Genomic DNA, 26,340 nt, shown 5'->3' with positions numbered 1-26,340 from the left:
AATATGATGTCAAGCTGAAAGAGGCTGATGAGCAAGCAGGGCGGGGCCACACGCAGGCCCCAGTGAAATGCATGACATGGGTGTCTTAGAATGAACTTTGGTCCAAAGTGGTCAAGGACAGAGTAGCCCGTGCGGGCTGGGAGCCACTGTGGCTTTGGCTGTTTGTTCAGCATTTAATATGTTTATCTTTCTGCCAAACACATTGTTGTTGAGTCATCTCTATTAAACAGCCACCCTGAGTGAGTCTTAGCTCTGCAGATCCCACACACAGAGGCAGGCCTTCTTTTCCCAATGACCCTCCATTCTACAAAGTCAAAACAAATGCTTTCTCTCACTTCTCACTTTAGTGAGCGCTTAAGGTCCCCATGTTCTGAAAGAGGTGAATCATGTGTTCTTTTATCCAGCCAGGAACCCTGAAGCGATAAAAGTAAAGGAAGAATTTAAAGTGGTCATTCTGTTTTTAATATCATTTCATGTTGTTGCTGCAATCTGAAAATGGAACGTCAGTTTACCCAAAAGTACCAGCCACCTCCAAACTATCAATATTTTATGTTAGACTATTATGTTATCACCAGTGTCAAAGTAATTATATTAATCCAACAAATAACTGCATTAAATATCTAAGCTTTGGGCAGGAAAAAGAAAAAAAAAAGACTGTATAACTTTGAAAAGTATATGTAGTGCTAACTATTTGGCTTTCCATAGAAATCGTTCGAGCCATGACACATGTGATAAACCAAGGCATGGCAATGTACTGGGGAACCTCCCGCTGGAGTGCCATGGAGATCATGGTAATTTCATTCCTATTTTTAAATGGCCGTTGAGTACCTATTATTGTTTGTTAGATATCATGTGTAAGTTGTAAGATCTTTTGCAAACTTTCTTCACAATCACAATGGCACTAGAATTCTATGATCAATTCCATCAGTAATAGAGATGGATATGGGGGGTGGATCTCCTCAGCTCAGAATACAATAGGGAGGGTGCAGGTATCTAACAGGAATTGTGCTTTAGCATGTTCTCTGATAGTAAGAGAGTAGATTTCTCAGCTAACGAGACATATGAACACAATATTCCAGGATTTTTTTTTAATGTATTAAATAATGGTACTGTTCATAACATGCTAATTACAGATCATTTTTATATTATATATTAGTTAAGTTTTATTTCTTTAGGAACCTAGAAATAGTCAAACTATGTTTTCTTTGTAATAGTCCATAATTCATACTTTGACTAATTTTCCCTGGACCTTACTGATTCCAAAACCTCTCAAAGAATAATAAGGATTTCCTGCATTGGTATTTCTTAGTGAAATTGATGGTCATAACTTTGCTTACTATTTGGCAATCTACATTTTTCTTGGTTTGTATTGATTTCACCAAAATGAAATTTTTTCATGCATACAGCCTTATTTCTCATCAGGTATAAATTCAGTTGCACTTTTATTTCTCCCTAGGAAGCCTACTCTGTAGCAAGACAATTCAACATGATCCCACCAGTCTGTGAACAAGCTGAGTACCATCTTTTCCAGAGAGAGAAAGTGGAGGTTCAGCTACCAGAGCTCTACCATAAAATAGGTAATCTTCACAATCAAATTTACTGATTATTTTTAACAGCAGGATGATCAGTGATCCAGAAAAAAATGTTACTGAAATGCTTTCCTAAATGTTCCTAATTAACCTAGGAGTTGTCAGCAATATGCATTCCAGAGACTGGAAGAATCAAAAGTGCCTGTATGTAACCTCCAGAGTATCACTCGTGACAGCCAAGCAGAGCTGTAAATTGTGACTGGTGTACAAGCTGTACTCAGTAGGTGTTCAAAAAATGCATATAGAATGAAGGGAAGAAACAATGAATAAACGTATTTTTCATAGGGTAGTTGCTCTAGCCAAGAATGCATCTCTGAGTGGATTATGACTGCCTTTCCCAAAAATTATGGATTTGTACATCTGTATCTCCTGTTTTTCCTAGAACTGAGTCAGAATGGGAATTCAAGAACGGCTGACAAGCCAGGGACACATGTTTTTGTAGGTAGACATAATGACAAAGAGAGGGAAAAAATATATACACAACATGTACACGAGAATTTTGGGCATCAGAAAAACCTAAGTAAGCCACATTTTCAGGCGTACTTATTAAAACAGATTCCAGAGATAATTTTCTTCATAAGAAATGGGGGTTTACATGAGTGGGAAAATGCTGGGTAAGAAAAAAAGGATTAAAAAGTTCAACAACGGCAATAACAATGGTTATTATTGCTGTCACTGCGTGTTTACTGTGCAGGGGGCGTTGTGCTCCTGCTTTGCACCAGGCACTGTTAAGGCACTGAGTGAACAAGCGAAGAGCTGGATTTCTGTGCAAGCAAAAGTGTTTATCTCTGAGTGTAAAAAGAAACATAAATTTTGGTCATCCGAAAACTATGGATAAGCCACATTTTCAGGCTTGATTATATGGCCTGTTCCCCATAACCAGCAGTGCACGTTTGGTAGGTTTATAAAAATGAAGCACGATTTGTAGATGCCTGAACTGTAATGAAAAGATTTATGCTGATATTAGCTCATGTATCTGGCCAGTTTTCCCCACAACTAACCAAGTCCTTTCTAAACACCCCGACACTTTTGATCCCAGTTTGCTGAAGTAACTTTTTAAGGTTTTTTCTTCTGTAGGCGTCGGAGCGATGACATGGTCTCCACTGGCCTGTGGCATCATCTCAGGAAAATATGGAAATGGGGTGCCTGAAAGTTCCAGGGCTTCACTGAAGGTATTTTCCTCCACCCCTAGGAAAGAGTCTGGGGATAGGAGCAAGGGAAAAAAGGAGATTGAACAGAACAGTTCTGCAGCAGCCTGTGGCTCCCTGGCTCAGGCCGAGTGTGGCCTTGGGCTGGCCGGTGTTCCCTGGCCAGCTCCCCAAGCCCTCTGGAGGTCTCTACTTCTGGTCAGGCATCAGTGCAGAAAGTTCTCCTCTGGGGACCGGGGGAGATGCCCAATGACCTGGTTGGATTCGTAGACTCGAATTCCTACACTAATTCTTATATTCAAGAAGGCATTTCATTGCTCCTTCGAAACTTAGGAAACGTAAAATCCCTTTTCTATGTAAGAGGATCTAATTTTACTTTTCTTGACAAAACAAAATTTAAGCCATAGAGGTTTAATCCACATGTGGCAAACCGGTTGTAGTTGAATAGGTTTGAGTTCGGTTGACGTTTTTTAATATGTGAGGATGGGGAGTAAGGAGGGAGGGTTTGGGAAGCAGATACAGAGCCAAGCCTCTGTCACGGGGGCTCAGGGCTGGCATTTGCAGAAATCAACTCCGGCTGCTCAGTCTTGCAGCTTAATTTCTTCTCTGAAGCATAAAGATATTTAAGATCATTGACATAAAGTTACCTCCATTTAGAAGATCTTGATGATTAATTTACTTGGAGGGTACTCCAAAATCTCTCCTTGTTAATAACAACATGTCTGTTTTTTAAAACTTGAGAGAATGTGTAATAACATTAGAATCACAAATTACTCTGTAATGTCTAGGGAGAGAACATAGGCATTTTCAAAATTCACACATGCCAAAGGCCCCAAAGAGGAAGCAGAAGTCTGACACAGCCTCTTGTCTCCATCAGCACAAAGTCAGCACAAGGACAACTCAAGTTAAGCCCAAACCAGCGACCTTTTAATCAGTGTGGCTGGAACCACCATGTGCTTCCCTAATCAGGACCTTCTCCAGACTCTAGGTCTATCACTTTTCTCTCTGCTGTATCAGTTGACCTATTAGCTTGTTTGTTCTCTAAGATAATACAACATAACTATTTCCTAAAACATGGTGACATGGTCCTGCTTCTAGTTTTGCATTATTACACTAATTATCCTAGAATATTATATAGGGTCTTGTTTCTGAAAAATGGAAGGTTTTGAATAAGTCAGCAAAGAAAAACGAAAAGCATCTTAGGAAAGAAGGGATAAAAGGTGGATGGCAAGAAAAGAGTGAAGAAAGAGAAGCATTGAAAATTGTGATTTTGCTGAGCATCTACTATGTGCCAAGCACCGGGCTAAGTGTTTTTATTCATCTCCTTTTTTCCTCACAAAGATAAATGGATACAGATGGCTTTTAGCCAGTTGTAGCCAAGCATGTTGTCTTACATTCTTTCAGAGACTTTCTGAAAAACTCAAAGTGCTTCCATATATACCAGGTGTTTGTTCCAGACTATCCTTATAAGAGGGTAAACCTTTTCCAGATGCAGAAACTGAGCACAAAGAGATTAGATAACAATCCAACAGCATAAACTTATAATAGAAAAAGTTAAAAGTAGAACCCAGGTCTCCTGGCTCTCAGTGCATCTCCCTAAAGGCATTTTTGTTTCCCTTCAAACTCAGGTTTTTAAAGGAGGAAGAAGTAGCTACTACACTGTATTTGAAGTATATGATTGGCTGATCTCCATCACTATTTGAGAAAAGCTTACAAACAGATGAAAAGCTTTTAAAAATGCACTAACGAAAGGAGGAAAAGAAAAGGAGATGCAAAATATTTGAAGGTGACTAAGCCCAAAAGCAACCCGAAAAATATTTCTGTTGTTGACTTTTCAGCATCTGTTGAAACATCCTTAGCAATAAATAAGGACTCTCAACAGGTGAAAGGCAGCCAGTCACAAAGCACGCTTCTTTAGAGCTCTGCAAACCCTCAAGGCTTCTTAATTCATCAGTCCAAGTGCTTTCTGGACTAATATATGTACACTTAGAAAAACCACTTGAGTAACTAAAGCAAAAAATACTACTACTACTAATTATATACATATATATATATATATATATATATATATATATATATATATTTCAACCTTAAGATTGAATGAGAATTCTAATAGTAAAAACATTTTTTAAAAAATAAAGACCTAGGCAAATAGATAAATAAGATGGCAACTTTCACCTTCCCCCAAAATAGAATAAATGGTTGGTATTTCACACTGGCTGTTTTAAGTTACAATAAAATAAGGTTGCTAATACTTTGTTTCTGCTATAAATATTGAACTAGATTTGAAGGATAAACTAACTGAGTGTGAAAAAATACCTATCTTTTAGAAAGTAGTACTGCCCAGGGGGTTTTCTGGGAGGCTGCATCTGGCCCACCACTGTTACAAAGACTTCTAAATCAGTGTCATCAGCACTGACTCACCGCTGAGCTAAACACCACTACTTCTTCATGCCTATCAGACATGTCCACGTGGCTGTCCCATGGGCATCTGTCATGCCTAATGGAATCTGTCCTCACTCCCCAGAATCTACTCTTCCTTCTCATTTAACAATGCCTCCACCCATCCATCTGGTCATCCCAGTCAGAAGCCAAGGCATTATCTCAGCTGCCTCTTCTCCTCCCTCAGTCTTCTTCAGCGGGGCACTAACTCCTCCAGTCCACATGCTGACGCTCTGTGGTCCATTCCTTGTACCACCCTTGTTCAAATCTTCATCACTGCTTACTTGGTTTGCTGCATTAACCTCCCATCTGGACTCTCTGATTCCCCCGCTCCCTTTTTCAGGTACCCACCAGTTTTCTATTATCTATCTCAATTATGTGACCAATTATCTTTCTAAAAGATTAATCTGACTATATCGTAACCCTGCTTAAAATCCTTTAATGACTTCCCAATCACTGATTATAGGACAAAACCTAAAACCCACAAAAAGCATTCAAGAAAATACTCTTGAACCCGTTTTTTGTTCTTGTCTCTCCCCAAATCATATTACTTCATTTTTCACCCAAATGCACTGTACTCTTTTTTGCCTCCCCAAAATGCCCTTCTTTACATTCTGCTGTGGAAGCTCTCCTCATCCCTAAAGACAAATCTTGGTTGTCTTCACTCTGTGAAACCTGTCCTCACTTTATAAAACTCAGTTATTGGTACTTTCTTCTGTCATTCCATAAACACTTCTTACAGTCTTAGAATCCTCTGGCTGCAAGCAATAGAATGCAATTCAACCTAATTTAATCAAAGAAGGGAACGCATAGACAGACACTCCCTGGGAAGGATGGAGTGGGATGGCCTCAGGGGTGACTCCATCCATAGATTTGCACATTGTCAGGACTCTCCATCTCCTCTATTTCTCCCTGCATGTGAGTGTCATTTTTTTCTACTACAAGTGGGTCTTTTCCACGAGGCCAGGAGCAGGAATGCTGGTGACCGCAGGCTTACATCCTTAAAGTCATGTAACCTGAGAGAAAAGAGACTTTTTCTTTATCAGCTTCAGTCCAGAGAAGACTGGCCAAGCTTGGGTCATGTGCCAACCTGATAAACCAATGACAGTGGCCCAAAGGATAAGGTGCTGTGACCAGCTCACGTCATGCACCTATGGTGACCTATTTCCCATAAAGAGGCAGTACAAACAAGGCTTCTGAGGAAATCATTGAGGGGGCAATCCAACTAAAAACAACACTTCTCAAGTTACCAGACAATGATTTGTGAGTACCTATAGGACAGAAACTGAAACTCATGTTAACTCATCACAGAGCCTGGCACATGCTAGGTACTCAATAAATGGTTCTTGAATGGGTGCAATGAGCCATAACTGAGGATCAACAAAGTCTGATCAAGAGACCAGGTGAGCAGCTTTTAAATAGAAATTTTAAATAGAAATGAAAAGTGCAATAAAATTTATGGACAGCTCTTCCCTACTGTTGGGAAAATACCTTATAGAAAAATCATAAAAATATGTACCCTTCTGTCAAAGGTAAACTGGAAACATGCAAACTTAACGTAGATCAAAGTGGGTGGAGAGGGGCAGTCCAAGTACTCCAGGTGTTCATATTAAGAAACTAAGGATATTGCCCATTATGGTACAATTTCAGAAGGAAATTTTTTAGCTCCAGCATTTTACCTAGAGATTTTCACCTCAATAGTGAAGACTTTGCTGCTCTTTTGAGCCAAAGACTTCGATGTTTAGATAGAAATAGTCAATGATCTTGAATGCTAAATTATTCTAGACAAGGCCCAGTAATGAAATGTGACTGATTCTGTCCATGGCTTTACAGTTGCTCCCTGAGTTCCAATCTACGATTAACTAACAGGCAATTGGGGGATTTGGGGCTGACTCACAGACTAGTCCCACCCTGTTATGGCTACCTGTAATATGGGTGTCACACAGATAATGGTCACAGCAATAGGAGATGGCAAAGAAAGCTTTTGGAAAATTTAAAGAATTTTGTGACATGTATAAAGCAATAGCCCACTAATCTGTGGAGAAAAGCTCATTCAATTGTTCCTTTGGCAAATATTTACTGAGTGTCTACTCAGTGCCGGGCCCTGTGCTGAGGGCTGAGGATACAGGGACAGTCTCAATGTAACTCAGGGACTTGCTAGAGACAGACATGAGAAGGGGTGAATTATGAAACTATGTGGAATCCACAAGCACTGTGGAAGCACGCAGGGCTGCCAGCTGAGTTGTACTTCTTTAAGGAGGAAGTGTCTGTGCTCAATCTGAAAAATTGAAGAGATCTATCTTTACCCTGTGGAACCCTGGTTTCTCAGATCCCTTCCTCACCACCATGTTGGCTGAGCCCCTCTGGGCCAACCACTGTGTCAAGACTGGAGATGTTGAGATGAACGAGAAGCCATCTCTGCCTTCCACTAACTTAGAACAATCAACATGTAATCAAACCACTGCAGGAATAGGATTAAACAAGTGGAATGGAAGATGAAATTTCATCTTCTGATTCGTGGATTACTGCCCACAGTCAATAAGTTGGGTTTATTATTGCATACAACCACACCCACCACCAACCTTCTTACCAAAAACACTGTTTCACCTCCATATTTAATTAATATTTTAGTTAAGCCTCATCTCCTCCCTATGCTAACATTTTCCTACTTGTAAAGCAGTTAAAGTTATGTATTTCCAAAACACATTTGTTTCCTTTGGTATGAGGAAAGCAGTAGAAATACTATGCATCTACTTTTTAAAAACCCTAACCTGGGGGCTTCCCTGGTGGCACAGTGGTTGAGAGTCCGCCTGCCGATGCAGGGGATGCGGGTTCGTGCCCCGGTCCGGGAAGATCTGGGAAGATCCCACATGCCGCGGAGCGGCTGGGCCTGTGAGCCATGGCTGCTGAGCCTGCACGTCTGGAGCCTGTGCTCCGCAACGGGAGAGGCCACAATGGTGAGAGGCCTGCGTACCGCAAAAAAAAAAAAAAAAAAAAACCCTAACCTGCTTATGTTTTCCAGTGATTAGAGTGAGATTTATGTTGAGGGTGGGAAGAAAGGTACTCAATAAATGAATGTTTGTTATTTGTTACTTTTAGAAATCTTCCTAAAGATTGATGAATCAGTCAATCTTCATGTGTGTGGTGTATGTTGAAACCTCAGGAACTCTCCTAGTTCTAATAAAAAGCAATTGTTCAAGAAGCACTTGGCTATTGGTTTTCAACCGTGGTTTTTTTTTTTTTTTTTTCATTTGAATAACATTCAGAGATACTCGTCCTCTGAAAAATGTTATGAAACTAAAGTGCGGATCGGTGATGTTTTCCCCCTTGAGGACAGTAGAAGTAAGTTCAGGGGCTCTCTGATGTACCCAGCATGCTGCCAGGGAAGGCTGTTCGGCCCCCATCACGGTGCTCATTGCTCCTAACTGTCCACCTACCTCATCACCACTGGCACCAGCCGTCATCTCTGGAGAGATGCTGAAGGCCACACTTCCTCCTGGAGGAAGCTAAGGTCTCCGTAGCCGAGACTGGGAAAACTCTTGGCCATCTGTCTAAGCAAACTTCATGTGAGGAGCCAGACCATAAGCCTCTGAGATCTAGGAGGAGAACAGAACTGGGGCTGCTTGTTGTTTTTTCTTTTCATATCTGCAAAATCATTCCAAAAATCATAACAAAACATAATGCGGTTTTTTTCTTTGGAAATACTGTCTTAGAATGATGAAAAAAATACTTAAAAAAAACAAAAGCCAGCAGCCCATTGAAATCATATGGGTGGAGATTTTGTGATGATTGCCCAGCTTTCCACTGCCTTTGGGAAGGTAAAGGTCTGTGGTGGTAATTATGTCACGAACGCATGCAATGGAGAAAGTCTATGTTGCCACACAGGGAGATGGTTTTTATTATTGTCACTAAAACAGACTAACCGATTCTTACAAATATTCTTTTCCTTTGGGTGTTGCTGCATAGTGCTAGCTTTGTACGTAAGGGTCTATTGTTCCTTGTTTCATAGTAAGAGCAGAACCTTCTGAAAAATAGGGCATTGAGAAATTCTAAAATATTCTTTTTCTTATATTTAGGAAATCAGGCTCACTTCATAGTCTACATCAGGGTCAGTCTCTTCTCAGAGGTTTTAAAGATTAGTTTCTCATTTACCTTTTTAAGTTCCCTTGCCTTTTTAAGTTTCAAACGTTATACAAAAGGTAATACACGTTTGAGAAAGTGTTTATCCACTTTAAAACTTTAAAATGGGACTTCTCTGGTGGTCCAGTGGTTAAGACTCTGCGCTTCCACTGCAGGGGGCACAGGTTCCATCCCTGGTCGGGGAAGTTCCAAATGCCTCGTGGTGTGACTTTAAAATGTACTCAGTACCTATCAATTATACCATTCACATCTGCTTCTAGGAGGAGCAGAGAAAGCTAACAATAAAACACTATTATAAGAATACTGAAGAGACTAGGAGTAAATTGAAGGCAAGAGGGAGAAGGATAGTTACAGCAGGAAATGTAAGATAATGACTTCCTTTGAGAAGAAAGCTTGGCACCCAACTTCCTTGACAACAAGGAAACATAATAGACCCTGGTGAAATGTAAATGCCTTTTTTCCCCTACATTCTAAGGGCTATTGCAATATGAAACATCATGTCCAGATGGGATCTAGTTGATTATATGTTAGGATTTTAACAACTTTTGTGCGTGTCGATGGATCTGAATGGTGAGTTTTAGTCAAAATCAATCTGTCTTGAATCAGTAAACAAAGGAGGAGACGGTGGGGAACATTTCCTTGCATGAAGACATAGGCATCCTTGTCACCATCAAACAGAAAGGTCAGAGCCAAGAAGATTGAGGAATTCACCACGAGGCTCTTACATTTTATTGAATTAACAATCTGCATCAAACCCTTACCAGACATTAATATTTAAATGTTCTTCTTATCTCTAGTGCTACCAGTGGTTGAAGGAAAGGATTGTGAGTGAAGAAGGGAGAAAACAGCAAAACAAGCTGAAAGACCTTTCCCCGATTGCGGAGCGTCTGGGATGCACGCTACCTCAGCTAGCCGTGGGTGAGAAAGTCACTTGGGAGGGGAAGCCTTGCTGGATCACGGAAAATGAAATCATTCTCTATTGCTGATCCACATCTCTTGCATGATAACATACCTATTGCAGGGGCAGATGATCTCTGAAGCATAGACTCCTGGTTCATGCTATCTAAAATGAGACATAGCATTAGATAGGTTTTTCAGAGTTCCCTAGAGTAGTTCCACATGCTGAAACACTTTTCTTACTTCCTTCTCCTTTCCCTTATAACACAGTTTAAACAAGAACACGTCAGTGAAAACGCACACATCCTCACAGTGTCAAGGGTGAGCACCCCTGATCTGTGTAGTGACATCCGTTGTTTCTGGTTCAATTTTCCATCCCCGTCGAAGGTAAGGCAGGTTTGGTGAGAGGCTGAGGAGCAGGGCTGCGAGCGTGGCCAAGGCTACTGCCACATGGAAGGCCTATCCCATGGGAGCAGCGTCACCGCGAAACTTCCAGAGCCACGACAGTGGCTCTTCCGACATAGTGGAGTCAATGAAAGGTCACAGTCACGGGTAACAATTGAAAGCCACGTTGCACCAGAACCGTCCTGTAGAAATATAACGTGCACCATGCATTTAATCTTTAAATTTCCAGTGGCCATATTAAAATAGTAAAATGGAAATAGGTGAAATTAATTTTTAAATGGATTTTATTTAACCCAATATAGCCAACATATTATCATTTTTAACATGTAATAAATATAAAAAGTTACTGAGATATGTCACACTCTATTTTTCATACTAAGTCTTCAAAATCCAGAGTGTATTTTATACCTACAGCACATGTCAATTCAGGCTAAACACACTCCTGGGTTCAATAGCCACAAGTGGCTAGAGACTAGGGATTAGACAGAAAAGCATTTAAACTTTCAGTTCCCTTGCTGGAGAGTATCTGCCAGGCTCTGTGATGAGCTCTTTAATGCTCATCTTGTCTCCTTAATCGTGGGTCCCGCGAGGTGTATACTAATCGAGGTGTATACTAATCGTAGCCCTATCTTACAGATGTTAATGGAGTTTTGCTACTATTATCTTCACTTTACAAATGAAGAAGAGGCTGAAGAGAAAAGAATTCATGTGGTAGCTATGAGAAAAGAATAAAATGGGTATAGAGTCTAGAAAAAACTCCTAAGGATTAAAAAATAGCAGGAATTGGGACAAATCAGATACAGTGAGCCAACGAGATAAAAAGCTCAAGATAAGTTCTATGCAAATAAAATAAAAGGATATTTGTTAGATGCTTGACTCTTCTGAGGCTGGAAGGCAGGAAAATGGTAGCTGCAGTTAATAGTCACAGAAAGATGGAAATGGGAGACGGTTTTAGGAGGGAAATACCAGTTACCTAAGTATATGTGTAACTATTGCTGTAATCCTTTCTTCCAAAAAACAAAAAAACAAAGATTATATTTAATGTGATTAGTTAGCATGGCTGCTACTATGGCTTTAATGAGCCCAGTAAAAGGTATTAGCTATCGACCATTAGCAAGTTATTTAACCTGATTATCAATTTTCTCATCTGTAAAATGGGTATAGTAGTATATATCTTACAAACTTGTTGAGCAAAAGGAAATTATGTATGTAAAGAAAAGAGTAGGTGCTCAGTAACTGGTGAAGATAAGGATGAAGATGATGTTTTTGCAAAGAATTAGACACCCTCTGCTGAAACTCTGTCCACTCCTAGCTGTCATATATGGTCAGAGGCACAAGCACAAAGAGAAACACCTATTCTTAAACCATAGCCATAAATACAATCTTTAGGTGGTAACAAGAAAGCAAGTATTGAATCTAGCTCTGAAAGAGATAGAAGAACACTGTCTTTCTAAAGAGAAAATCTTTACAACATTTAGACTTTCACTGGATGTCAGATGTACATGACTCTTTACAGAGTCTGAGTTTAAATTAAAACGTGCTTTGTTTCTCCTTTTCCTCCCTCTGTGCCCCCAGATGTCTTTCTTGCCTGTCATTTTTTTCTTTTCTTTGTAAACAGGTAGTTTTGTTTTTAACCACAGAACTCTCAAACCAAGAGGGAAATTATTTCCAGGCATATTACCTTTGATCTGCTAGAAGCGTGTCGGGGGAGGGGAGATCCTCGGGCAGGAAACAAACTACTTCAACCCAACTGTGGGCTGGTGCCCGTGTCTCACGCCTGCACAGGAGCCAGCATTCACACCTTGCTCATAGACACTCTGGATGTGCCTGTGGGGGACCCTTGAGTAGATGCTAAATACCTGGAATCATCTACGTTACCTCTGGCCTTGGCCAGCTCTACCCAGTGGGTTCTCCTACATGGCCCAGCAGCCCATGGGGGAATCATGTGTTGCTGGCATCAGGTAGTTTATGGGCAATAATTCTCTCAGTGCCCTGCTTTGCCCTCAGAACTTCCACTAGTGCCAAAAAAGAGTTCTAAGTGCAAAGTAGGAAATAAGGCAGCCAAAAAAAGAAAATAGAAAGAAAAAGCCCAGGATCACTTGGCTTCTTGCCTTCATAGAGCATTATTTTTCCCACGTGGAAGGATTTAGTGATTGCCTTAAAAGGTCTGAGTGTGGTAACAGCTTAACAGTAGCAGTTGACAGCATGGCCTGACCAAATGGGGGCAGAAGAAGAGGTGTTCAGGGATGTCCATCAATCATCCACGTCTCCGTTTATTCAACAAACATCTAATGAGCACCTACTATGTGCAGGTGCTGGGCCGGGTGCTGAGCATCCAACTGCAAATAACACACACCTCACAGTCTGGTGGGCAAGTCAAGAAATTAACAGATAATTTTAATATAGTGTGAGAGTAAAATAATTGAGAAGGGCAGGGTGGGCCGGAGGCAGGGGTGGGGGGTGGGTTTGGAAGTAAAATGTAGGAGCTCCCAACCCGGCCTGGGACTCAGGGAAGGACTTTAGGAGAAGGCGGTGCCCACGAGGAATCCCAGATGATGAGTAGATATTAGTGAGGCAAAGGAAGGGAGGAGGCAAAGGGACATTCCAGACCCAGGGGACCGCTTGAGCCAAGGGCTTGGGGAGGAGAAACACAGCATGATATTTGGGGTTGGAGAGGATTTACAAATAGTGCTGTTGGAGCACTAAGTTCAAGGCAGGGAGTGAGGAGACCGGAAGCTGGAGTGGAGGGCTTTCTAGTAAGGTTTGAGAAGTGAGAGCTTCACCTCACAGGACCAGGATCCCGTCAGGCACACGTTGAAGAATGTTTAGCAGGCAAGTGACTTGAACAGATTTGTATCTGGAGAAGCTACTGCTGGATGTGTGCGGGGTAGGCAGGGACAATCCAAACAAGATGTAGGAAAACCAGTTGTGCAGGAGAGATGGTGAGGGCCTGAGGGAGTGGACAATTGAACCAGAGCAGTGATTCTCCAAGTGTGTTCCCATATCCACACACTGGAATACTATTCCGCAATAAAAGAAATGATATACTGACCCATGCTATAACATGGATGAACCGCACAGACATTATGCTAAGTGAAAGAAGTCAGACACAAAAGACGTACTCCATGATTCCATTTAGGTGAAATGTCCAGAAATAATAAATCCATAGGGGCACAAAGTAGATGAGTGGTTTCCTTGGGTTGGGGGTAGAAATGGGATAACTGTGAATGGGTATGAAGGATCTTATTGGGATGATGGGAATGTTCTAAAACTGGATTTTAAATGGTGATGATTGCACACATGATAAATGTATGAAAAATTATTGAATTGTACACCTAAAATGGGTACATTTTACCTCAATAAAGTTGTTTAAAAAAAAAGAGTACCTGTACCGGCAGCATCAGCATCACCTGGGAACTTGTCAGAAATGCAGATCCTCAGGCCCCACTCCAGACGTTCTGGGTCAGAAACGCAAGGTGAAGCACTGAGTAATCAATGTTTCACAGGCCCTCCAGGTGACTGAGGCATGCTAAAATTTGAGAACTACTGGATTAGAGAAATATTTAGGAAGGACAATCAACTAGATGACAATTAAAAGGGAATGTGGGATCAGAAAAGGACAGTGCCCAAGGATAACTCCCAGGTTTCTGGTTTGGGAGGCCAAGTTACTGGTGATGCCACCAAATGAGATTGGTAACCCAAGAGGGACAGGCTTATTAGTTAAGTAGCAAGAAGTTCACAGTGGCTGTGGGGTGTCTAGCAGGGACATCCAGCAGACACTGCATCCCTGGGCCTAGAGCAATGTCTAGTTCCAGGCAGGTACAAACTGCAAAGTCTACTTGAACCACAGGGAGTTTCCTGGGCACCCTGGCTTCTGACATGGTGAGAAGGGGACTGGGATGTGAGGGGGATGCAGGGAGTCTCATCGGGCCTTTTACAAGTTTAAGAGGAGAAGGGTAGGGTGGCAGCTACACAGGTATGAAGGGCCTGAGGAGGCTTATTTTAGAATGGGAGAAATTTGATTATGCCTTCTTGATAAAGAGAAAGAGGATAGTAAGAAATCAAACATCCAGGAGAGCAAGAGAGGGGGAGAAATAATGGATGAATCAAATCCAAGAAAAGGCAAAAGGAATGGGACCAGGGCAGAGTTTGGCTTTGAACAGACAGCACCCCATAGCCTCTGAAACTGGAGTATGAGTGTGTGTACTTGTGTCCGTAGGTGAGTGGGAAATTAAGGAATATGCTACCTGAGGGACTCAATTTTCTACATAAAGTAGGCAGCTAGGCCATCTGCTGAGAGGGAGGAGGCCTGGGTTGAAGAGGGTTTAAGGGTAGAGGTTGCTAGAGGCAGAGGAGGGGTGAGGGGTTTGAGGGCTGGTGAGAGAGACGGTCTCCCCAGAATGAACCTCGCATCAGGAAGAAAGGCAGGTCCAGAGAGGGCTGACAGGTCAGTGGAGACAGAGGACCCAGGTACCCAGAATCTACACGGACTCTATGTAACAGATGAGGGGAAAGTGAGAGCATGAATGAGATGGAAAAGACAGATGCAAACAGGAATCCAGACGTTCGCCCAGGAGCAGTGTCAGGTGTCTTCAGGAACAAGACAGTGTTCCTGGGCTGGGCAGCTAGACTGGATGCCCCAGTTGCGGGGCAGAGGAGCCCTAGGCCCACAGTTCACGTGCACGGATTCTACCGAGTCCTCCACACAACAGGGGTTGCTGCTGACGTTTTTAATCCTGGAGCATGCTGTCCATCCTCCCCCCAAATTAATATGTTTTGGTTGTGACAACGGAAGCTACAAATGGTGTGTGCAAACTCGTCAACAGTCAGAAGTGCTTTGACTTCCTGACCGACTGCTCTCTCTTCCCAGCGTGGTGCCTGAGAAACGAGGGTGTGAGTTCCGTGCTCCTGGGATCATCCACTCCTGAACAACTCATTGAAAACCTCGGTGCCATTCAGGCAAGTACTGCAGCCCTTTCCAACCAACTCCAGGGAATTTCCTGGTGCCTTTGAAGATGCCCCCAGGCAGTGTCCCATCTCCCCACCTCTGTCCTTCATTGTGTCACAGCTGAGTTGCATGAAAGCCCCTAATATAGGGAATAGGCTACCTGTTCCTAGATAGGGGAAGAAGGGAAATGGGGACAAAGGCAAAAGAAGCAACAGAACTTTCACAGTATGTGGATCCAGGGATGTCCTCTGCTGATTAACAGGCAGTCTCCTCCGGGCTCATTTCTCAGGATGGCTTGTGTCTGTGGGACAGTGTATTCTATGACCCAAGCAATGTTACACCTGACGACTGGGTTCCCAGGTCGAACCACACAAGCCTGCCTAATAACCAGCTTGAAATGTAGTAGCCGTAGGACAATATCCACACATCATGTATTTACTTTTTTCCCCACAAATATTTATTGCCAGTCTACAGTGTGCCAGGCCCCTCATTTCTGCTCTCCTAGCATCCTGGATCTCTCTCCCCATCACAGCACTTACGATAACATAGTATAATCGCCTGTCTCCCCTGAGGTCAGAGACTTGTGTCTTTCTTGCTTCTCCACTGATTTTCCAGTTCCTAGACTCTATGGCCCTTAGTCAACACTCAAGAAATACCTATTGAATGAATGAATGTTTGACACTTTTAAGACAAATAGGCTCAGAATTCCAGGATCACATCTCCCTAACGGCAATTTCAGGAGCGCCCACCCCCATTCCCTCCCCTGCAGGGATTGCTAGGCCTGGAGGGAGCCTGCAGCTGTACCTGGGGAGCCTGTAGGGCAGCAGGAGGGGAAGTGGGAGAGAGATGTTCCTGGGAGTTCTGAGGAGAGGGTGGAGGTTGGTGGCTGTGGTGACCATCCCCTGCCCCCAAAGGTCACATCTCGGTCCTGAGCCTGCCCCACTCTCAGCCCAGCCAGAGGCTGCAGGAACGAGCCCCTCCACGGCTCTTGCCGTAGCTGTATCACCTGCCCAAACAGAAGTGCCTCACAGCTTCTCCCCTGTCCATCTGTCCCCGAAACCAGCACTTAGCCCTGTTACCTCTCCCAGAAGGAAGTAGATGGAGGTGGGGACAAGCTTGATTAAACTTAAAACTTTAAAAAATCCTTTTGAAGAATAGCCTCGAATATGCTGGCAGATAAACGGTGCAGACCTTCTTCTCTACCGTCACCTTTCTTAGGGCTGTGCAGCTGGGTGATCATCTCTGCCTCTCAGCTTCTGAGAATTCCTCCCAGATTGTGGGGTTCCCTGTCCCTGCTCCCTCTTAAGAAAGCCTCCCCACCTTTTCTTATTTTCACTTGTGCTCTGGGAACAGATAAAGGCTCCGCAATGACGAGGAGGAAACGGGAACAGTCTATACACAAAAGCACTGAAATGCAACCCAGTGATTTCAATTCCACTAATACTCATTGAGTGCTTATTCTGCGTCTGGCACCATGCTAGGCAGAGAGTGTTCCGAGATAAGCACAGGACGGTGCCCTCAAGAGCTCACGGGCTGCCTGAGAAAGAGGGAATTAAGACTCACTCTTCTATCCCGTGGTTCATTCAGGAGATCTCTGAGAGCTTACTCTGTACTCAGCACTGGGGACACCACAGGAAACCAGAAAGATATTACCCAACCTTCAAGGAGCTTATATTCCAGTGGCAGAGGCACATGATAAAGAAACATATAAAATAATTTCAAGTGAGAAGGTTTACTAAGTAACTAAAGATGGTATTGTAATAGAGACTAACTGGGAAATGAGTGAGCCCACTTTAGATAATGTCCTTGCCAAAAGCTCCTCTGGGATATGCTTATTCTGAAGCCTTCAAGTGGAGGATGCAGCACGTGAAAAGCCCTGGAAGGAGCAGACACACAGAAGAGCAGTACAAAGGCCCTGAGACGCAGACGCACTTGGCTTTTTCCAGGAAGCACCAGCCTAAGGCGAATGCGGTCAACATGCAGTGAGCATAAAGGACGGTGGGCGCGGGCAGGGGACAGGTCACACGGAACACTAGAGAAGTCAGAATTTTGTTCTACTCACAGCAAATCCTTTGGAGGGTTTTAAGAGGAGGAAGATTGCTTTGGCTGTTGTGTGAAAAGCAGAATGAAGAAAGGCAAGGACAGGTTGTCCGGGTGACGGGTGATGGTGGCTTGGACTAGCAAGGATGGTGGCCATGAAGGTCAAGGAGTCTGCAGGTTTTGGAAAGAGAGGCATGACTTGCAGATGGCTTGGCAAGAAAAAGGATTCCTGTCAGCTAATAGAGTGATGGCTGCCATTCCAAGGGGGGACTCATACTGCCTGGGACGGTAAAAAAGAGAAAAGGTAGTTCCTGGGCTGTGGCAATACTCCAGGTAGCCAAAGATAACATTTCAGAGGAAAACTGAGGCAGTCATCTTGCCAAAGCACTTCCTCCCTAGCAAGGCTCTGGCTGGTGGCACGATGGGGCTTCCATGCTCAAAGGGTAAGAGAAAAGGGATGTTGTCCAAGCAGGGAGGCTGCTACCAGGAGGGTTTACCTTCCCTTTTCCCTTTCTACTCCACCTCCCGTGAGCCCAGCGCCACAGATTCCACCCTTGGCAGGCTGTAACTGGGCCCCTTGATGTGGTGAGAGTAGATTGTGTGGCTGGGGGCTCCCTGCAGCAGTTGGTGGGACTGGATAGAAAGAGTGCAGTGCCAGCATCTATAAGGAAAAGAAGTTTCTAATGGGCACAGGAAGGCAGCTGCTCCAAGAAGTGAATGTGCCTAACGTGAGCATAAACTGGAGAGGCATTTATAAATCAGAGCCTCAAGAGATGAGAGGCTGGAGAGAAGCCACAGCTGCAGGCAGCCCATCACCTGCACAGGTCCCCACCCTCCAGCCTTAAAGCACCTCGAGGCTCCCCACCATCCACTCAGAGAAGTCCAGGCTCCTCAGCAGTTGGGCCTTCCCGTCCACGGCTCATCTCCCCTCCCCTCCCTTCCCTGGGATCCTAATACCCAGAATAGTGGCCCTCCTCCTGCAAAGTGTCCACCACCCCAGGCTGGCCAAATCCGGCTCCATCCCCAAGGTCCATCTTGACAGTGACCCAGTCCTGGGAGAGCTCCCCTAATGCCTCCAGCCGGCAACGCTAGCCAGACCTCCCCTCACCCGCCAATTACTGCAGTCAGGATACTACTACGCGTGCAACTTGCTAGCTCATGGGATGTTTGTGTGACCTGCAGGGACGAAAATGTTTTAAAACAGTTGCCAACATTAAAAAATTGGGCAACTTCCCATAAAATTCTTAATGTATGGCTTCTCTTGAACATTTAGGTCTTATAACACTATTATTTTTTCATGTTTTATTCAAGTACTTTTATGGTTTCATTTTACTAATGTTTAGATCTCTTTTCTTATTGGTGTAGTGAATGAAGAGTTTTTTTCCTCACATGGCTAGCCCACTGTATTCTAGACACAAAACTTCCAACCAGCTTCTAGATTTGAATCTCAGTGTTGCAGTCTCACATTTAAATCGCACAGTAACTGAGATCCTCTGATGCTCCAAGGCTAGTGGGAAACCAAATGTGCTTTAGCTTCATTCAGAGAGGAAAATGTTACCAGACCAGTGAGGAAGGAGCTCTACCACCCTGCCAAACCCTGAGGCTTCTGGGGAGAGCATGTGAGTGGAGACAAGGTCACGCTGGCCAACATGACTGCAGCAGAGGAAGGGTGAGGTGGAAACCTCAGAATCAGTCATCATGAATGTATTTCACCACAGACTCCACACAGGCTCAGACTATTCCTGCAAGAAGCCTGCCTCTGTCCCTTGTCTTATGGTGTAATGTGTGCCCTTGGCCCACTTCTTGCAATAAATGCTAGCTGGCCCTAGATGATCTCATCCTTCCCCAGGGCTTCATTGAGCATGACCGTGCAAATGACTTGCAAATTCTCAACTCCAGTCCTTCCACTGCCACTAAGCTCCACAGCTGCCCTTCTGGCTGCCTGCAAGTCACTTCTACGTGGGATCCCAAAGGCACCTTCACCTCAGCATATCCTACCCCAAACTTAGGCTCCAAACTTCTCCTCCTGTGGTCTCTCAACAATTAATTACCTACACCAGCATCTTCCTAGTCACCCAGTCGTGAGATCACCATCAGCCTCCAGAATGTCCCGCAGAGGCACTCTCCTTTTCTCCTCCACCGCCACTGTCCAGTTAAGGCTCTCAGTGTCTGGCTAGGACTGCAACAAATTTCTAACATGTGTCCCCTTTCAATCTCCTTCCAACTCTTCCTTCAGAATACCTCCATGTGTCTGATGGGGTCACTCCCAGCTAAGAAGTCCTGAGAAGTTCCCCACCACCTACAGCATAAAGTCCCAACTCCAAAAAATGGCATTCAAGGCCTTCCGCTGTTTACCTCAACTTCCCTTTCCTCTATTCCCACCATCCCCACCCCTCCCCCACTCACTCTACACTTGTATCACCCCGTTTCACAGACTTTTCACTTCTTCATGCTGTTCCATCTACCTGGGATGCCTGTTAACCTGTGGCCATCCTTCACCAGGATTCTGTCCACCAGCTGGACTGAATCTCTCCTTAGTCTCTAGACCTGTGCTATCCACTACTGTAGCCTCTGGCCACCTGTGGCTATTAAAGCTAATCCAAATGGAGATGCGCTCCAAGTGTAAAATGTACCCTAGATTTCAAAGATTTAGTACTTAAAAACATGTAAAGCATCTAATAATATTCTATACTGACTACCTGTTCAAATGATATTTCGAATATAATGGAGTAAAACATGTATTAATTTCACCTGCTTTCTACTTTCATTACTGTGGCCACTAGAAAATCTAAATTTACATATATGGCTCTCATTTCTATTGGACAGAGCTGCTCTAGATATTCTATATTTCTATGAGCCTTCATTTACTCAGTCAACCAATAATTATGAGCACCTACTATGGGCCAAGTACTCTTACGGGCTCTGGAGATAAAGTGTGAACAAAACAAGGCCCCTGACCTTAGGGAGCTTCCTGTCTGCTGGGGAGGTAGCATTCTGGTGGTGGTTTATAAATGTATCCAATTCTAGATGACTTTGCTTAATATTGAGCACAAAGAACAAGTACCAAGTACTAACCACATTCTTTGTTCCTCTCATGCTCTCAGGTTCTCCCAAAGATGACATCACACGTGGTAAATGAGATCGATAACATATTGCGCAACAAGCCCTACAGCAAAAAGGACTATAGATCATAAGGCAGTGCATGAGCCGCAGAAGCTGCATGGGTAAAGCAGCAGTCTATACAGGTACAGAACGGTGTTACTAGCCGGTGTTCTGAATCACTTAGCAGCCCACTGCTCAACCTCTAGTTTCCCCGGATTCTGAGGTTTCTGCTGTCGCTACCACTGTGCACCTGAATTATGAACACATCTGAAAACTCACAACCAGGAAAATCCATTCTATTTTCTTATCTGGGACTGCAGTCACCTGTTCTTACATTGCTCTGTACATCTCATGTTTATGCAAAGGAAAGCATGTGGCGGGGGAAAGACATACTACCTTCAGGCATTTAGTAACTTAAAGAAGGTTGTACAGATATATTTTTTCAAATGAACAACATCCACAGATGCAATGTGGATTGCATCAGAAAGAGTAGGCTCTGTTCACTCCGAAGTCTTGCTTGAAAAATCAGCTGAAACAATTTTACATTTTTTTTTCTATTTTCACATTCATGTTAGCAAGAGTTGTTTTCACTTGTCATTCAACAGAAGTGAAATGCCTAGGTATTTGCTTTCGTTACCTTTTAAATATTTAGTGTTGCTTGGCCTCAAAAATGGCCCTGTATAGCAATTCCTCCAAGGTGGTCTATTAGGATTCTAATGTTATGTCCATTTGCATGGAGAGATGGTAAAAGGATGAAGACCCTAGTCTTTAACCAGAGACAGTCTGGTTAACTTATGAAAGGGAGAATTACACTACTATGGAAGCCTAGCTTTGAATAAAATGTATCTGCAATGAAGTGTTCATTTTTACCTACATTTTCCTAAAACCTGCTTTATACTTTTGACTGCTAGTAGGCACAGCTTCTGCAAGTTTAAATATTTGAGCTTTAAAAATAAATATACACATGCTCAGTTTTGTAAGTAAATCTGTAAAATACCCAGAAAGGCAAATGTTTGCTGTTTAATTAGCACTGGGATTTTACATGCTTGGTGTTTTTGAGAAGTTATTAACATGAAAGTGAATCATGGGCTTTGAGAAAAATGCTGTCACTACTCAGCATATGCTGGGTGAAGCAACTTGCCCAAAGAAAAGTAAATGTTAAAGAACTTCCTAATTCCATAATCACACTGTGTGCATTAAACTATATGCATGAAAGTTCTTTGCATGGATTAATGGGGCCTAGCCTTGTGGCACGCAGAAGCTGAGGTATATCCCGCCCTGCCACTACTTGGCTACCTACTCTCATGAATATATGACTTGAGAAAAACTGACAGTATACTGCGTGTACCTGTAAGGAGGGAGAAAACTTTTTTCCCCACTTTTAAGGTGTATGTAGAGGGGGGAGGGTCCTCTATCTCTATTTGGACACCTGAGCATGTACGAAATTCTAATTTAATTTTCTGGCCAACAGGACCCCATGTAGAAACCACTGAGACTTACAGAAGAAATGTACTATCAGCTTAAAATGCTATTTTCTGCCATCATTTCCAGATATGTATTTCATGATTAAGTTCTCAAACTTAAAATGTTAGTGTGACGTACCAACAAATTTTCTTTTTGATTACTATTACCTGTATTCTAATAGGGAAACAGTGCGTTTTTTACCCAAGAGTATCAGATTAATGATGGAAATGGATCATTTTTCAGTTGTTCATTGTGCATTCTATCAATCCAGTATGCATAAATGAGCTGAAGTTGTCTAATTGGAACTGCAGTTTATTTGCTTAGAGTAATAAAAGCATTTGTGCATTTAATCTCACAATTAGTTTTTATCTGATCTATCATTATAAGGGTATATATATATCATTATAGGAGATATATACACACACACACCCATCTTCATAAAACAGGCAGTAAGAATCACTTAAATAAAAATAATGTTGGGGGCTTCCCTGGTGGCGCAGTGGTTGAGAGTCTGCCTGCCGATGCAGGGGACACGGGTTCGTGCCCCGGTCCGGGAAGATCCCACATGCCGCGGAGCGGGTGGGCCCGTGAGCCGTGGCCGCTGAGCCTGCGCGTTCAGAGCCTGTGCTGAGCAACGGGAGAGGCCACAACAGTGAGAGGTCCGCGTACCGCAAAAAAAAAAAAATGTTGGCAGGTAAGCTGCACTGAGTGATACCTAACAGAAATAGATTTATCAAAAGATTTAATTTGCAACCCAGACTTTTTTTCTCTTGTTAATGGAGAAAATGATTAGCTACTGGAGATATTTCTCCTTGGGTTTTAGATATGTTCCGTACTAAGGTTAAAGCTTCTCAAACGCATTTAAAAGAACCTGCAAATTAAAATCAAATACCAACATTGCTTGGCCGTGGGAACATCTAGTTTTATATACAAATCATGTGCCATGGTAAATATACGAGATAAGTACATTTCACAGTTCTATCCTTAAGAAAAATTTCCATGCACTCTCATTTTCCTTTCTTTTCTGGAAAGATTTCCTTGGCAGAGAACATACCATTCCAAAGGGTAACCTGGGTGGCAGCCAGCCACACACTGAAACCTCAGCCAAGGGAAATGAAAACTAGAAGCCCTGTGCCTGGCTTCCCACTGTAAGAACTGCCACTTCATCTTCATCTGCAGTGTGCAGCAAGGGTCACCAGGTTGATGGCAGGGCTTCAAGGGGCCTTCGCCACCTCTGAGACCACCCCACTCCCTGCAAATGAGGAACCCAGGCCTGAAGAGATTAAAGGACTCGCCCAAACTCATACTGCAAGTTGATGGCAGAACCAGGCCTAGAACCCAAGTATTTTGTGTTCCAGTCCAGTGCTCTTTTAGGGGTGATTTTTTTTAGCTTTAAAGCTTTATGAAAAAGTGTGTGTGATTTTTTAAGTTAAAAAAACTTGGAAATGAATCCAAATTCAGGATCAGTTAAGAAGGAAAGGTCAAAGAAATGCAATGAAAACTCATGAAGGCCAATGAGAAGTTCATCTGTAACCACCTCCATGAAAATCAAACCAACCACCCAAAAGACCCTCCTAATCTTCAATGAATCCCCCTACTTGGGAGTCCAAGGAGGTGTGGGAGATAACCCCTTACAGCCCTTACAAGCATTTGATCAGTAACTACAAAAATGTGCATTTACATGCATGGGAAATTAATGGTTAACATGAAATAATGTAATAAAGATGATATACTTAATCACATGGTTCTTATGAAGAAGTCTAAGGAAAATATAAATTTTACAAAGCAAAACTTAATGATACTCAATAAGCAAGACCTTTTGGGAATTCTCTGGCGGTCCAGCTGTTAGGACTCTGTGCTTTCACTGCTGAGGGCGTGGGTTCAATCCCTGGTCAGGGAACTAAGATCCCACAAGCCATGCGGTGTGACCAAAAAAAGAAAAAACTTAGTAAGACCTTTCATAAGAATTTTGGGTATAAAGCCAATCTCCACATTTGTTAACTTCAAACTTGCTTCAAATTATTCTATCCAAGTTAGAATAATATACCATATAGGTCAACCAGTAGATTTTTACTGGCTAAGAATAATTTCAACCCAAGTATTAAGTTATAAATGAACTTCTAACTTATCACAAGGGGTGTAAAAACAGGAATTAAATCACTTTGAATCCCAATTACAGCAAAACCCCTTTTATTTTACTGGTGTTGGATAAGAGGCATTTTTTTGTTTTGTTTTTTTAGCGGTACGCGGGCCTCTCACTGTTGTGGCCTCTACCGTTGTGGAGCACAGCCTCCGGATGCGCAGGCTCAACGTCCACGGCTCACGGGCCCAGCCGCTCCGTGGCATGTGGGATCTTCCCACACCGGGGCACGAACCCGTATCCCCTGCATCAGCAGGTGGACTCTCAACCACTGCGCCACCAGGGAAGCCCGATAAGAGGTATTTTTAAGATAAAAATTCTCCAGCAGGCTTTTACTAAACTAAGCCAGATCCAGCACATCATAATTCTATGTGCTACACAGTCTTTCTAGGTGACACGGAGAGTGCTGGGGAAAAGGTTCCACAGCTCCTAAGAGTAAAGCACTGGTACAGTAAATCCTTAGTTAAAACTGCAGAACCATCAGAATATGTCTTATGAACTTATAGGTCAGAATTTATCTGACAGCATAGAAAGTTAGAAACTATTATCAGGATTAAAAACAAAAAGTGCCATAGGAAAATTTCAGGACCAAAACCAAATTTTGCTTCCTCACTTTTCTACAAATTATTCAGTTTATTAACTCAAGAGGCACTCTATTAAGAACGTCACACCGATGCCCCTATTTTGCCACCCCATCTCAGGTATACTGTATTATAAGAATTTTTTTCCCATCTATACAGGCACTGCCACCTAGTGGCAATTTTTTACCTGCAAGTTAAAAATTACAGGTAAAAAATTACTTGACCCAGCTCTGGTAACAAACAGTAGACATTGATGGTTTGTCAAATAGTCATTTTGTCAAATAAGCAAATGCAATTGGTACAAACGCCACGCCACCAAACTACTGACCAGTTATTAATCAACAGAAAAAAAAAAGTTAAAACATAATAAAAATAAACTTCTTATGTGCTACACTAACTACTATGCAGGGTCTTTCTTCTGACTTCCCCATTAACCCCTTATTACCCAGTGGTGGCACATGGATAACAATGTACCAGAGAAAAGTAAAGAACTGCAGACTTCTAAAAGCAATGATGAAATCTAATCCTCAGTTGAAGATAATGATGATCTGGGTCACTAGGCAAACGTACTCCTGGCCTGTCTTCCTTCCAGGTTCTTAGATGTGACTTCCCAAAACATCCAACAGCATGGAATTGGAAGATGGACTCCTGGTGAATATCTTTCTATAGTTATAAATGGTGAATATTATTTGCAACATTCACCTTAAATTTAGAAGTGGAAACCAAACATTAAAGTTAAGATTAGCCATTGGGAGTATATTTCCTTTAAGATACTGTTTGTAGAAAAGTACTGGATGTGGTCAAAAGCTGACAGGAATTATCACCTGTGAGTCCATAACCTTTTAAGTGATGTAGGTTCAAGAAGAGTTTCCCAAACTTTTTCAAATCGTGGCCTATAGAAAAAAATAATTACCTGTAAACACACTGGTTAAAAAATGCAAGAGACTGCTCTTGGCTGGACCCACAAGGTCTAAAGAGATCAATATTTTGTTTACAATTGATAGGAACCTTTGGACTAAAGGGTCAAATTTACGAAAAGTCCTCATGGAAAAATGCTGACCAGCACCAAAACCACTGTAATTTCTTGGAGAGTTCTTAGAATTCCAGAACTAAGATCACAAAAATTACTTTGGTCTTTTACACATCAATATTCAGGAAAGCGCTTCTCTTATTGAACATTCCTCCAGTGATGTGAGACCCCGGTCAAGAGAAAACAATGATTCCATTCTCTTAATAGGTCAAACCAACATGGTAGGGTCAAGCTAACCTCCCTGGACACCCAGGACCAAAGCTATAGAGCTGAGCAGTGTGTACTTTAATAACCGCATAGGACAACTCTCATATGCCTAGGCACTATTTTTAGATTATTACCTTGGCTGCCTTTCTTCCTTTAAAAAAAAAAAAGAACAACTTTTCCACAAGTTTCTCTTCTCCAAGTTGGAGA

General features: G+C 42.7%; 1 protein-coding gene across 2 annotated transcripts in view; it reads left to right on the top strand.

Moving 5' to 3' along the window:
• Positions 1–22,672, top strand: part of KCNAB1 (potassium voltage-gated channel subfamily A regulatory beta subunit 1) — a 421,013-nt gene extending 398,341 nt beyond the window's left edge. For both annotated transcript variants that reach the window (XM_060011248.1, XM_060011249.1), the window contains exons 9-14: positions 706–791; positions 1,457–1,577; positions 2,667–2,761; positions 10,117–10,237; positions 15,492–15,580; positions 20,714–22,672. In XM_060011248.1, coding sequence (XP_059867231.1) covers positions 706–791; positions 1,457–1,577; positions 2,667–2,761; positions 10,117–10,237; positions 15,492–15,580; positions 20,714–20,803 — 602 coding nt within the window. In that variant the 3' untranslated portion in view covers positions 20,804–22,672. The remainder of the gene's footprint in view (positions 1–705; positions 792–1,456; positions 1,578–2,666; positions 2,762–10,116; positions 10,238–15,491; positions 15,581–20,713) is intronic.
• The last annotated feature ends 3,668 nt before the right edge of the window (positions 22,673–26,340 follow it).

Source organism: Delphinus delphis, chromosome 4 (genome assembly GCF_949987515.2).
Source record: "Delphinus delphis chromosome 4, mDelDel1.2, whole genome shotgun sequence".
Classification (NCBI taxonomy): Eukaryota; Metazoa; Chordata; class Mammalia; order Artiodactyla; family Delphinidae; genus Delphinus; species Delphinus delphis.
This window is presented reverse-complemented; position numbering and strand designations above follow the sequence as displayed.